The sequence below is a fragment of the Erpetoichthys calabaricus genome, chromosome 2 (assembly GCF_900747795.2).
Source record: "Erpetoichthys calabaricus chromosome 2, fErpCal1.3, whole genome shotgun sequence".
NCBI lineage: Eukaryota > Metazoa > Chordata > Cladistia > Polypteriformes > Polypteridae > Erpetoichthys > Erpetoichthys calabaricus.
This window is the reverse complement of record NC_041395.2, coordinates 177633837-177647793: the sequence shown is the minus strand read 5'-3', so window position 1 is coordinate 177647793 and position 13957 is coordinate 177633837. Positions and strand designations below refer to the sequence as shown.

The following is a 13957-nucleotide window of genomic DNA, read 5'->3' as shown; positions in this document are numbered from 1 at the left end:
AAATTAAATACTCTAAATAGTGTCCTTATTTGTTAATTACATAATAAAGAGTAATCTTTTTTCTAATAATTTCTTATTACTCAACAACAGTTCAGTAATGATATTTTGACATTTACAGCATGGAATTGAACAACACTGAATAAAAGCAAAAATTATGTATTTTTCTGATGTAGATATCTAAAACAAAACAGACAAAATGAGATTCAGTAAATAGCTCTTACAGAAGTATTTTTGTAAGGTGTTTACAGTAATCCCTCACCTATCGCGGGGGTTACGTTCCAGAGCCCCCCGCAATAGGTGAAAATCCGCGAAGTAGCGACCTATATTTATTTTATTATTTATACATATTTTAAGGCTTTATAAACCCTTTCCACACTCTTATAAACCTTTCTCACTCTCTTGTTAACCTTTCCCACACTCTTATAAACACTTCCTATGCTCTTAAACACTTTCTGCATTCTTAAACACTGCACGCAGCGATCAGACGTCAATGTGTCTGCACTCGCTTTGTGAAGGGGGGCAGCTGAACTCACGCTGAGCAGAAATGGACTTTGTGCTGCTTCTGCCAAAATGCCTGCTTGTCGCTCTGCGCGTTCGGAAGGATGAGGAGGAGTGGGGGGGGGTTTGAGGGCTGAACGCACGTTCGCTCAAACCCCCCTCCCCGTATGCGCAGTACGCTCCTGCCACTTCGCATTGTCAAGGGGGTGGGGAGCTGAATGAACGCTAAGGAGAAGTGGACTTTGTGCTGGCTTTGTGCTGCTTGTCGCTCTGCGTGTCAATAATTTAAAAACCTGTACATCACCAATTTTCCTGTCTCACTGTCTTGTCTTGCGTGAAGTTAAAATGTTTTATAATAGTGAGATGTTACTCATATCCTTAGCCCTACATCCACATATCATATGTGTTAACAAAGTGTGTTTTATAAGTTTACATGTGTTTAAAGCATGTGGGATGGATATTTTAAGGCTTAAACTATAAAAATGTTTATTTATATGGTCTTTCTATATCGCAGATTTTCTCCTGTTGCTGATGGGTCTGGAACATAACTTCCGCGATAGGCAGGCAATCACTTGTATTTAAAAACCCGCGAAGTCGTGAATCCGCGAAAAGTGAACCACGAAGTAGCGAGGGATTACTGTAATCACAATACTATGCCTCTATATGTTATTTCATGGCAAAGTTTAAACAGCATATACTGTAGGTAAGCATCTCAATAGACTTGTAAAAGAAGGGTTAGACAGCTTTAGAATGTTACAAGGGAACCGCAAAAATAAAAAAAGAGTGCTTTGGGGTTTACGGTCACTAATGACCTTTATAAATTACTTCTTAGAATTCAAAAATGTTGCTAACTTTTTTAAAAAAATAACATATTTGAAGAATATGGCCTTAATATTGTCATTAATCATGCTTGTCTATCTTACTTACCTGTTTAAAATAACACTTTCTTTATGTGCAAAATAACAGCAGCTTATTTTTTTATTTAAACTTACTAAAATATTCAATAACAGAGCAAGAATCTATTTAAATGCTAACTACAAAAACTAATTTGCATAAATAATCACTTTTGTAAGCATGATCATCAAAAATTGATATTTGAGGACTATAATATTTGGTGTGTCAGATACTAAATATAAAAACTAAAAGTTGTTTGCTATAAAATACATGTTGTGGTCTTGATTGAATAATTTGAACATACTGAAAGATACAGAGAATCCTTAAAGCAGGAATTTAGAAAAATGAGTATGACCCCTACCTTTGTGTTTTTTAGAATCATTAAGTCTGTGTTGTTGTTTCTGATGAGGAATTGAAGATGCAACTCAATAGCCATTTCTCCACTGAGTATTTTAATCATTTTGGAGTTCTGGTCTTTAGGCTCCTCCTTCACCAATAAAAGAAAAACAGGCACTCAAAAAGGAAAAAAAAGCTCAAATCTTAATGAACCACACTCGTGATACTTTAAAGCAGTACAACAAATGTTGATCTAATTTAGACACCAAATAAATAGCAGTAGTGCCAAACTGTTTCAACAATTCTATTTTCAACTTATAGGACCTGTTGAAATACAGTGTGGGGAAAGAAGCGTTGAACATGTCAACATTTTTTTCAGTAAATATATTTCCAATCAGGCTGTTCACATGAAATTCTCATCAGACATTGGTATTAGCTCAGGAAATACACAAGTATAACAAATTCACAACATTAAAGGCCATAAATAATGGTATGTGTAATAATGTGGAATGAAACAGTTAAAAAGTATTGAACATGCTAATTTAATAATTAGAGAAGCCTTTGTTTGTAATAACAACTTCAAGATACTTTTGGCACATTCTTCTAAAATGACTGTCTCTAATTCTTGAAGATTCTGTGTGTGTGTGTGTGTGTGTGGGGGGGGGGGGGTATTTGTGGGTTAGGGTTGGCCTCTTTTGAACTCAAATGTTCAATTGGATTTAAGTCGGGTGATTGACTGGGCCATTCTAACAACTGGATTCACTTTCTATGAAACCAATTGAGAGTTTCCTTTGCCGTATGTTTTAGATCGTTGTCCTGCTAAAAGGTCCACCCACATCTCATTCTCATTATACTGGTGGATGGCAGAAGATTCATTTCAAGAATCTCTCAGTACATGGTCCCATTCATTGTTTCTTCAATTACATGAAGTCTGCCAGTACCATGAGATGAGAAACCTCCCCACACCATAATGCTTCTACCTCTAAAACACTGTTTATAGTGTTTTTCAAATGATGTGCAGTGCCATTTCTCCTCCAAATATGGTGTGTAGTATGACAGCCAAAAAGTTCAATTTTAGTCTTCTCTGAACCGACTACATTCTCCCAGTATTTCATAGGCATATCCAAACATTATGTAGAAAACTTTAAACAAGCTTCAACATACCTTTTCTTCAGTAATGTAGTCTTGCAGGGTTAGCGTGCTCAGAGGCCATGCCAGTGGAAGGCACTGCCTATTGTTTTTCTATGTAACAATTATACCTGTGTATGTGAGTGGTCCTTGGCTCTTGGGCTACTCTTCTGGCTAACCTTCTGACTCCTTGGTCAGAAATCTTGAAAGTAGCTCCTGAGTATGCCCGGTTGATGGTGGTGTGATGTTCCATCTATTTGCAAATAATAGCCCAAATGGTGCTTACTGGAAGATTCAGAAGTTTTGAAAGCTCTTTGCTTTCATCCATCATGAGATGGTTCTTTTGTGACACCTTGGTTACAAAACACTTTTTTGTAGCCCATTAATATGTACTAGCCCAGCTGATATCAATTTGCACAGATAGAAGGTTGAATTATTTTATAACTAAGGATTTCAGCTGGTTACTTGCCTTAGTGTACTGCTCTCTCTTAGCGTGTTCAATATTTTTTCTCTGTGTCAGTCCACTATACTACACACACCTTTATTTACAGTTTTTAATGTTGTGAATTCTTTATTTTTGTGGATTTCTTCAGTTAATACCAATGTTTTGTGAGAACTTCATGTGAATTCATTGGAAATATATTTACTGAAAAAAATGTTGACATGTGTAACACTTATTTCACCCACTGTACCAATCTTTTACTCATTGGAAATATATTTACTGAAAAAAATGTTGACATGTATAACACTTATTTCACCAAATGTACCATTCTTTTACTAACTTCTATGCACTATATTGGTTGGCTGCCCTCAATAAAGCATCTCCTTCCCCCAAGGAAACTTTTAAAATAACCTCTCTGGATGACACAATGCCTAACTGTAGATTTAAAGATTCGCTGATTCCAATATCCAACCAGTTTTCAGAAAGTTCATTTATGGCTTGTGCGTTTTTCTTTGCCTTTTGAATGCAAGAAGGCAAGAAATACTTCCTTCACCTACCAAAAAATTTTATCACACTTACAACTGGTCTCAAGTTTGTTAAAAGATAAGCTCTATATTTCTTAATTTGAAGTTATTTCTCAACAATCATGGTATATATTAATTTACCACATTAAACTGCATTTTGAAGTGAAACATATTTGTAAATTTTAAAAAATAACTAGCATGCCTTTCTGTTTTATAATAAAGCTAATGGGTACCAGGGAGCCATTGTGGAGAAAATCCTTACTGTACATGTTTATTTTTCAAGCCAAGAATGTCACTGATCAGTGTGTTGAGATTATATACATAGGTGTATTGCAAAAGAGTGTATTCATATTGTTTAAAAAACAAAAATGAAAAAAAGCAATAAGGAAAAAATTGTTATGAGAATCAGCCATTATAAATGGAGACTGGCTGTGTGCTTCACTTTGCCACTTATCGTAACCTGTGGGCACCTTTCAGGGTCAAGGGCATGGATTCACCTCAGAAAGTCATTGTCAAGCGCCATTACTAACACTGAATTATAATGCTCTGATGCCCATGGAACTCTCTGTTCTGTTGAAAACCGGCAAATAATAATAAAAAAAAAACCTCACAGTTATGGTTATATTCTTTCACTATACGGAAGGTTATTTTGTTATTTAACAAAAATGTTGTCTGCTACCGCTGGATCGCTACTGCATGCATGTGCTTCAGTGACAGAAAATATTTATCATATGTATGTGCATGCATCAAGTCACAAGAACTAAACAGACATTATAGGCATTCACCCATCCATTCATCTTCCTAACCTGCTTATTCAGGGCATGGTTGTGAAGTAGCTAGAACCTTGCAAGTTTTGGACATAAGGCAGGAACAATACCTAGACAAGGTACCAGTCCATAGCAGGGGAGCACATGGGTAGAACATTCAAACTCCATGCAGAGAACAACCGGGACACATACCCCCAGTCTCTTTCAGTAAGACAAGACAGCATTGCTGCCACTGAGCCTTACAATGAAATTATTGTTATTATTATTAATAATAATCATTATTAATAATAATCCATCCATCTACCCATCTTCCTAACCTGCTAATCCATGGCAGGAGCCCAAGGCAGCTAGAGCCTATTCCACCAATCACCATACGCATGGCAGGGACAATCCTCAGACAGGGCCCCAGTACATCTCAGGGTGAACACATACATCCACTGACAGACTCAAGAGCAAATTTACCTACAACAAAGGTCTATCCACTATGGTCTCTGCAACATACAGTATCTATTCCTTAAGAAAAGGAAAACAGTACAAACAATGCATTACTTCCAGTTTCATTTTGTTGACAAGAGAATGCCTTAGAAATGTTGAAGGCAAGTTGTCTTAAATAGAAACCTTTGGTACTTTAAAGTGGATGTATTCAATAAGTTTTAAGGCTTCTCTTCATAGTGGGACTACATCACCCATTAGCTACAAGAATGTGCTAGTTATTTTTTTAATAGTTGCAAAATATGCTTTACTTTAGAGTGCAATTTCATGTGGCAAACCAATATACAGTGGGGCAAAAAAGTATTTAGTCAGCCACCAATTTTGCAAGTTCTCCCACTTAAAAAGATGAGAGAGGCCGGTAATTTTCATCATAGGTATACCTTAACTATGAGAGACAAAATGAGAGAAAAAAATCCAGAAGAATCACATTGTCTGATTTTTAAAGAATTTATTTGCAAATTATGGTGGAAAATAAGTATTTGGTCACCTACAAACAAGCAAGATTTCTGGCTCTCACAGACCTGTAACTTCTTCTGTAAGAGGCTCCTCTGTCCTCCACTCGTTACCTGTATTAATGGCACCTGTTTGAACTCGTTATCAATATAAAAGACACCTGTCCACAACCTCAAACAGTCACACTCCAAACTCCACTATGGCCAAGACCAAAGAGCTGTCAAAGGACACCAGAAACAAAATTGTAGACCTGCACCAGGCTGGGAAGACTGAATCTGCAACAGGTAAGCAGCTTGGTGTGAAGAAATCAACTGTGGGAGCAATTATTAGAAAATGGAAGACATACAAGACCACTGATAATCTCCCTCAATCTGGGGCTCCACGCAAGATCTCACCCCGTGGGGTCAAAATGATCACAAGAACGGTGAGCAAAAATCCCAGAACCACACGGGGGGACCTAGTGAATGACCTGCAGAGAGCTGGGACCAAAGTAACAAAGGCTACCATCAGTAACACACTACGCCGCCAGGGACTCAAATCCTGCAGTGCCAGACATGTCCCCCTGCTTAAGCCAGTACATGTGCAGGCCCGTCTGAAGTTTGCTAGAGAGCATTTGGATGATCCAGAAGAGGACTGGGAGAATGTCATATGGTCAGATAAAAAAACTCTACTCGTCGTGCTTGGAGGAGAAAGAATGAGTTGCATCCAAAGAACACCATACCTACTGTTAAAGCATGGGGGTGGAAACATCATGCTTTGGGGCTGTTTTTTTGCAAAGGGACCAGGACGACTGATCCGTGTAAAGGAAAGAATGAATGGGGCCATGTATCGTCAGATTTTGAGTGAAAACCTCCTTCCATCAGCAAGGGCATTGAAGATGAAACGTGGCTGGGTCTTTCAGCATGACAATGATCCCAAACACACCGCCCAGGTAACAAAGGAGTGGCTTCGTAAGAAGCATTTCAAGGTCCTGGAGTGGCCTAGCCAGTCTCCAGATCTCAACCCCATAGAAAATCTTTGGAGGGAGTTGAAAGTCCGTGTTGCCCAGCGACAGCCCCAAAACATCACTGCTCTAAAGGACATCTGCATGGAGGAATGGGCCAAAATACCAGCAACAGTGTGTGAAAACCTTGTGAAGACTTACAGAAAACGTTTTGACCTCTGTCATTGCCAACAAAGGGTATATAACAAAGTATTGAGATGAACTTTTGTTATTGACCAAATACTTTTTTTCCACCATAATTTGCAAATAAATTCTTCAAAAATCAGACAATGTGATTTTCTGGATTTTTTTTCTCATTTTGTCTCTCATAGTTGAGGTATACCTATGATGAAAATTACCGGCCTCTCTCATCTTTTTAAGTGGGAGAACTTGCACAATTGGTGGCTGACTAAATACTTTTTTGCCCCACTGTATAACATGATTCTGAAGAAATAAATTTACCTCTCCCAATAATCAAACAACATTCACAGGCTTCTGTCATGGTGATGAATACCAAATGGATTTATTAAATAGATTGCCTGCTTTTTATATAGTTATGAATGACAAAAAATACAATAACATTAAGCTTTAAAAGTAAAATGCTACCTATAAAGGATTCAACTTCTAAGGACTTTCAACATGTCCCCCATCTTGGATAGCTGTGCCTTTTAACTATTCTTATATCATCAACTTGTTCTTATAGTATGTAAAATAAAGATTAGAAGCATTCATAATAAGTTTTGATTACTGGAATATATCCGACACCTTTCTACCATCACTATAATACTTTATTAATGAATACGATGCAGCCAAAAATATTAATATACTTCCACTGTTTAAAAACAAATCACAATTTTCCATGAAACTGACACTGACAGGTTGAAACTGACACAAGTAATAGTCATTCATTTCATGTTCAACAGAATATACACTTTTATTTAGGTGTGAACATATTCGTTTAAAAAACACAAAACGAACAAAATGGCATGGACAAAATTATTGGAACCCCTAACCTTATTTTTTTAGCTAGGGGTGGGCCGTATGACCAAAATTCTATATCACGGTATTTTTCTAAATTATCCCGGTTTCACGGTATTCGACAGTATTTTTTTCCCCATGCATGAGTGGATGTTAACCACATTTTCCACTGCAATTACTGGCTAAGAATAACCTATTCCACTGTCAACAGTATTGTACATTGTACAAAAAAAAAAAAACATTTTAATGTGCACACAAGTATTAATACAGTTTTGCATTGCCCCATAAAGTGATAGTTGTCAAGGGGGTGGCACTAATGGAGAAGGTATCACATTGAATGACAGATGGAGTCAAAATATAGAACCTTTTTATTGAACAAATTTTGCAAAAACAAACTAATTTTGACAACATATTTTCAACCATACAAAGAGGTATTTAGACTTAGTAAAATATCCAGAAGTGCTTGTCAAAAATTGTATTGCACCGAATATGTCTTAGAAAAGGAATAAATAGTAAATATTTTTTGTAAACCAACTTCACTTTCTGTTAATGTTAACAATCTCTGTCCACTGACATGTTAAAGTGACTTTTTAAACAACTTTATCATCATTAAACGGCATAATATTTAAACTAATAAATAATAACAATAAAATAAATAATAGTATTATTACTGATAGTTGCACTATTACTTCAAGACTTCAAGCCCAGGTGCATTACACAGTATTCACCAAATTAAAATAAAATACAACAAGTGCAACTTGGTGATGACATCTTTACCAGCTGAACCATCATTTAGGCAAACTGCATTAATATGGACCTTTCTTCAAGCTAAGCTATACTGGGAAGAAAAAAACAAACTATATGTCGAGAACAAAGTCAACATTTCCACTTTATTCTCATAGTTTACTTCATAATTAAAGTAGAATGTCGTAAACTAAACATCTTCCTAAAATCAATGTTTAATCAATTACTTAATTTACCCTGTCATAAATTAATGCAGCACATTAAATGCTTTGTGTTACGTTCCCCGACCCAGTGGTTAATCACTACGCTTCTTAAACTGACTTCCTCCGCACTAAGAGAAGACAGTGATCACCATACAGAATCCATTCACTTCATGATATTCCTGCTTTCTGAAAATTTAGAATGCTAAGATAATACTTGATATCATTTTCATGATGAAATGCATTAAAGCAGGTATTACACATGCACGGTAGTGAGGCGGTAGTGCTGCTCCCTCGCAGTAAGGGGTCCCCAGGTATATGTTCAGTGTAAAGAACTTTATGGCAGGTGTGACGAGGCTCCAAAAAACTGTATGTATGAATAGCTATCGCACAGGTTTAACTTAAATATTGTGTAAATGTTGGGTTTGTGATCTGCTGGTCGGAGACACGAACACAGAATTCAATGCATGTTCTTCTGAGCGGCCTATCTTTATTGCATGCATGCTGTCTCTATCTGACGTAGGCTACCAAAACCCCAGTTCCTATCCTTACTTTTTCTTTCACCACATAACCAATCACCAAACGATAAACGTCTTTGTGAAATTAAAACTAGTTATAAACTTAGCCCACGGAGTGTTCAGAACTTTAAAAATATCTTCATTATACATGTTTAATTATGCCATCCATTCAGAGTTGCGCCCATCTCTGAACGAATCACTTAATACAAAGCATTTAATGTGCTATATAACTTATGACGGGGTTTGAGAAAATCTAGTAAATTAAATATTCATTTTATGATGAAGTTTAGTTTACGATGTTCTACTTTAATGACAAATTACGAGAATAAAGTCAACATGTCGACTTTATTCTCATCATAAGCGCCAAGATTAAAGTGGAAATGTCGAGAATAAAGTCAAAATGTCGTCACACTATTACACAGTACCCAGGTACATTACACTGTATTGAAAACAAATAAAACAAGTACAACTTGGCTTGCAGTATTATCCAGTAGTATAGAAACAGTATTTACACATCTGACCTTTTAAAACTAAAGCATCTCCAGGCGACAGACGTGACTGCTTTTTTTCGGCTCTCTGTCCATTTTCACCGCGCGGCATACCTATGCTACCGCCCACTATTTGGTGGTGTAGCAGTAAAAAAGAGCCCTAGTGCAACAAATCTGTGTTTAGCGGTGTAGCAGTGAAAAAGGTCCCCACTTGAACAGTTTCCCGCTGCGCCACGTTCCGAACGTCGTTTAGGCAATTTAAACCAGTGTTGCGGTATAAGAAAAATCCATATAATAAAAAAAATAAAAAACGGTTTTCAGTATGAACCGGTATACCGCCCAGCCCTATTTTTAGCACATCCTTTTCAGACAATAACTGCAATCAAACATTTACTGAACCTCTCAATGAGACTTCTACGCCTCCCAATTGGCAAACTAGCCCACTCTTCTTGAGCAAACTGCTCCAGTCCTTTTAGGTTGGATGGGTTCCTTCTCCCAATTGAAAGTTTTAGCTATTTCCAAAGATATGCAATTGGATACAGATCTGGGCTCATAGCAGGTCAAAGACCATTCCAAAGTTTCTTTTTCAGTGATTCTTGGGTGATTATATATAGTATGTATGTTTTGGGTCATTATGCACCTGGAGGATCCATGACCTGCTACTGAAACAGAGCTTTCTGGTACTAGGCAGTATGTTTCGATCCAGAATTCCTTGATGCATGGACTCAAAACACCTGGTGCCAGAGGCAGCACAGCAACCCCATTACATTAATGGGGCTCCTCCATATTTCACAATAGGGATTTTTTTTCTTATGTGCACACAGCTGCTGTGACTTATCATAAAGCTCTAAATCAGTTTCATTTGTCCAATTGATATTCTACAAGGACGACTGTGGCTTGCCAAAATGTATTTTAGTAAACACCAGTCCAGTCTTTAAAAAGTGGAGTCTTCCTGGGTTTTCTACCATGTAGCCTATTTTCAATCAGAGAAACAGATGAATGACTTAAAACTGTAGTGCCTTGATCTTGAAGGACACTATGATTTTGTGTTGATGCTTTATTTAGTTCTTTCTCCAACCATTCAAACTATCCTTCTGTTCAATCTGGAGTCAATTTTCCTCTTAGTGCAATGTCCAGGTAGGTGGCTACAGTTAAATGGAGGTTAAACTTTGATAATATTAGCTACCATGGTCAGAAGAACATGAAGCTCTCTGGAGATTGCCTTGTAGCCTTTACCTTGACAATGCTTGGTTATTACCTTCTTTCTTTCCTCCACAGACAACTCTTTACTTTTCCTTCTCTTGCCCATATTCAGTAATATGCACACAATGACTCAACAAAGCTGAGTGAGTAACTTGGTTCAGTTAATAGACGGACTCGTACCATTTAGATTACTTTGTTTGAGTTATCACTACAATCCAATTATATCTTTTAACTTTTAAGGGGTCCCAATAATTCTACCCATGCCAATTGCACATTTTATTCTTTTACATAATGTTAAGTCCTAAATCAGAAGCAAAGTGTCTGTTCTACAGAATATGAAATAAAGATTGGTAGATGCCAATTACTTTGTCAGTTTCAACGCACTTCATGGAGAACTGTGATAATACTTTTGGCTGTGTTTGTTTAATAAAGTGTATTCAATATGCTTATATAAAAGATAACTTAATTTATCACTACTTGCTTACCACTTCCACAGGTTTTCTTGCTGGAGAGCCAGAAGGCTTTTCCTCTGTTTCCATTGCCTCACTATAAGAGAAAATGAGGGAAAAAAAACAAGAATTTTACAGCAGTTACACTTAGTGATACAACTTTCAGGAGGGCCATAGTTATTGAAAAAACCTGGAAAACAATTATGGTTAGCACAGTGAATTTATAAGATTTGCAGTACCAGATTAAAACAGGTATTTGAGCCATAGTCTTATGGGTTGCAGTTTTACCAAAGCTCTTAAATTTTAAAAGATGTTTCAGGAGCTAGGGTACATAATATATTATGCAAAATTATCCACAGCTACCAAAAAAGACGGCTGTATTTTGAATACCATTATTGTCAACATGTATTATCAGCAGTCTCAGGTATTAAAAGGGAAGAGTAGATTTAATACTTTCAATATGGCACATAATTATCTCTTCCTACCAAGGAGATGGGCTTGTACTTATTTTTTAATGATTGGAATTAAAATAATTCTAAAATGTCTTTGTGGAACTGCAAACTTTGAGGGTTGATGTCGGAATGGAAAATTCATCCCACAAGATAAGAAATCTAAATATGCACTGAGAGACTCTGTTGCAATAATAATAACTTAGTAACAGGTGCTGTGGTCTCTACAGAACTTAAAGTAATAAAAAAACAAACTGAATGTACATGATCACACAAACCAGTACATTTAATGCTATAAAATCAAGTAGTTTTTCCAAATAACTCTATACATTTTTAAAGGCAAATGATTCACAAAATAATCCAAAGCGCCAATTTAACTGTTTCAGCTGAAAAGTGGTAAATAATAATACTGATAAAATGTCAAACTAATAAAACTATAGAAGCTACCCTGTTAGATTATGTATAGGTTTTAGTTTTATCATACTCTTTTATGACACTAATAAAAATACTGCTTGGACTGTTAGTTTTCAACAGTACAAGAAAGCTCCCTTTACAGGACCCCTTCAATTAAAGCTTGCATGAAAGTACGGAACTTAACACTACTTCTATTCATACAGCTTACAATTTAATTACTATAAACACTGCATTTTGTTGTCTCTGAGGGTGTAAAATGATAGGGCTAGAAATCATAGGTGGAAACGGATTACATAATTCCTTCATGTATTTTCATTATGGTTCCATATCTTGTTTTGTATACAAAAGTATTATCACATCACCTTAATTTGGCAGCAGATAAATGAAGAGGACACTGAAAACAGCCACAATTGTGGCTACTCCATTCCACTCTGTTGTGGTCATGAAAAACACAAAGCATCATACAAACATCAGTGTTAGTTTCAAAGTTAAAACAGCTTCTCTTGCCATTTCAAATCTACAGTGGTGTGAAAAACTATTTGCCCCCTTCCTGATTTCTTATTCTTTTGCATGTTTGTCACACAAAATGTTTCTGATCATCAAACACATTTAACCATCAGTCAAATATAACACAAGTAAACACAAAATGCAGTTTGTAAATGGTGGTTTTTATTATTTAGGGAGAAAAAAAAATCCAAACCTACATGGCCCTGTGTGAAAAAGTAATTGCCCCCTGAACCTAATAACTGGTTGGGCCACCCTTAGCAGCAATAACTGCAATCAAGCGTTTGCGATAACTTGCAATGAGTCTTTTACAGCGCTCTGGAGGAATTTTGGCCCACTCATCTTTGCAAAATTGTTGTAATTCAGCTTTATTTGAGGGTTTTCTAGCATGAACCGCCTTTTTAAGGTCATGCCATAGCATCTCAATTGGATTCAGGTCAGGACTTTGACTAGGCCACTCCAAAGTCTTCATTTTGTTTTTCTTCAGCCATTCAGAGGTGGATTTGCCGGTGTGTTTTGGGTCATTGTCCTGTTGCAGCACCCAAGATCGCTTCAGCTTGAGTTGACGAACAGATGGCCGGACATTCTCCTTCAGGATTTTTTGGTAGACAGTAGAATTCATAGTTCCATCTATCACAGCAAGCCTTCCAGGTCCTGAAGCAGCAAAACAACCCCAGGCCATCACACTACCACCACCATATTTTACTGTTGGTATGATGTTCTTTTTCTGAAATGCTGTGTTCCTTTAACGCCAGATGTAACGGGACATTTGCCTTCCAAAAAGTTCAACTTTTGACTCATCAGTCCACAAGGTATTTTCCCAAAAGTCTTGGCAATCATTGAGATGTTTCTTAGCAAAATTGAGACGAGCCCTAATGTTCTTTTTGCTTAACAGTGGTTTGCGTCTTGGAAATCTGCCATGCAGGCCATTTTTGCCCAGTCTCTTTCTTATGGTGGAGTCGTGAACACTGACCTTAATTGAGGCAAGTGAGGCCTGCAGTTCTTTAGACGTTGTCCTGGGGTCTTTTGTGACCTCTCGGATGAGTCGTCTCTGCGCTCTTGGGGTAATTTTGGTCGGCCGGCCACTCCTGGGAAGGTTCACCACTGTTCCATGTTTTTGCCATTTGTGGATAATGGCTCTCACTGTGGTTCGCTGGAGTCCCAAAGCTTTAGAAATGGCTTTATAACCTTTACCAGACTGATAGATCTCAATTACTTCTGTTCTCATTTGTTCCTGAATTTCTTTGGATCTTGGCATGATGTCTAGCTTTTGAGGTGCTTTTGGTCTACTTCTCTGTGTCAGGCAGCTCCTATTTAAGTGATTTCTTGATTGAAACAGGTGTGGCAGTAATCAGGCCTGGGGGTGGCAACGGAAATTGAACTCAGGTGTGATACACCACAGTTAGGTTATTTTTTAACAAGGGGGCAATTACTTTTTCACACAGGGCCATGTAGGTTTGGATTTTTTTTCTCCCTGAATAATAAACACCATCA

The 13957-nt window shown here is 37.1% G+C and overlaps 1 protein-coding gene across 3 annotated transcripts in view; it reads right to left on the bottom strand.

Annotated features, from left to right (window-relative positions):
* Window positions 1–13957, bottom strand: part of psmd1 (proteasome 26S subunit, non-ATPase 1) — a 238805-nt gene that overhangs the window by 171908 nt on the left and 52940 nt on the right. For all 3 annotated transcript variants that reach the window (XM_051923647.1, XM_051923648.1, XM_051923646.1), the window contains 2 exons: window positions 11133–11193; window positions 1754–1879 (listed from right to left, as the gene is read on the bottom strand). In XM_051923647.1, the coding sequence (XP_051779607.1) occupies window positions 1754–1879; window positions 11133–11193 (187 nt within the window). The remainder of the gene's footprint in view (window positions 1–1753; window positions 1880–11132; window positions 11194–13957) is intronic.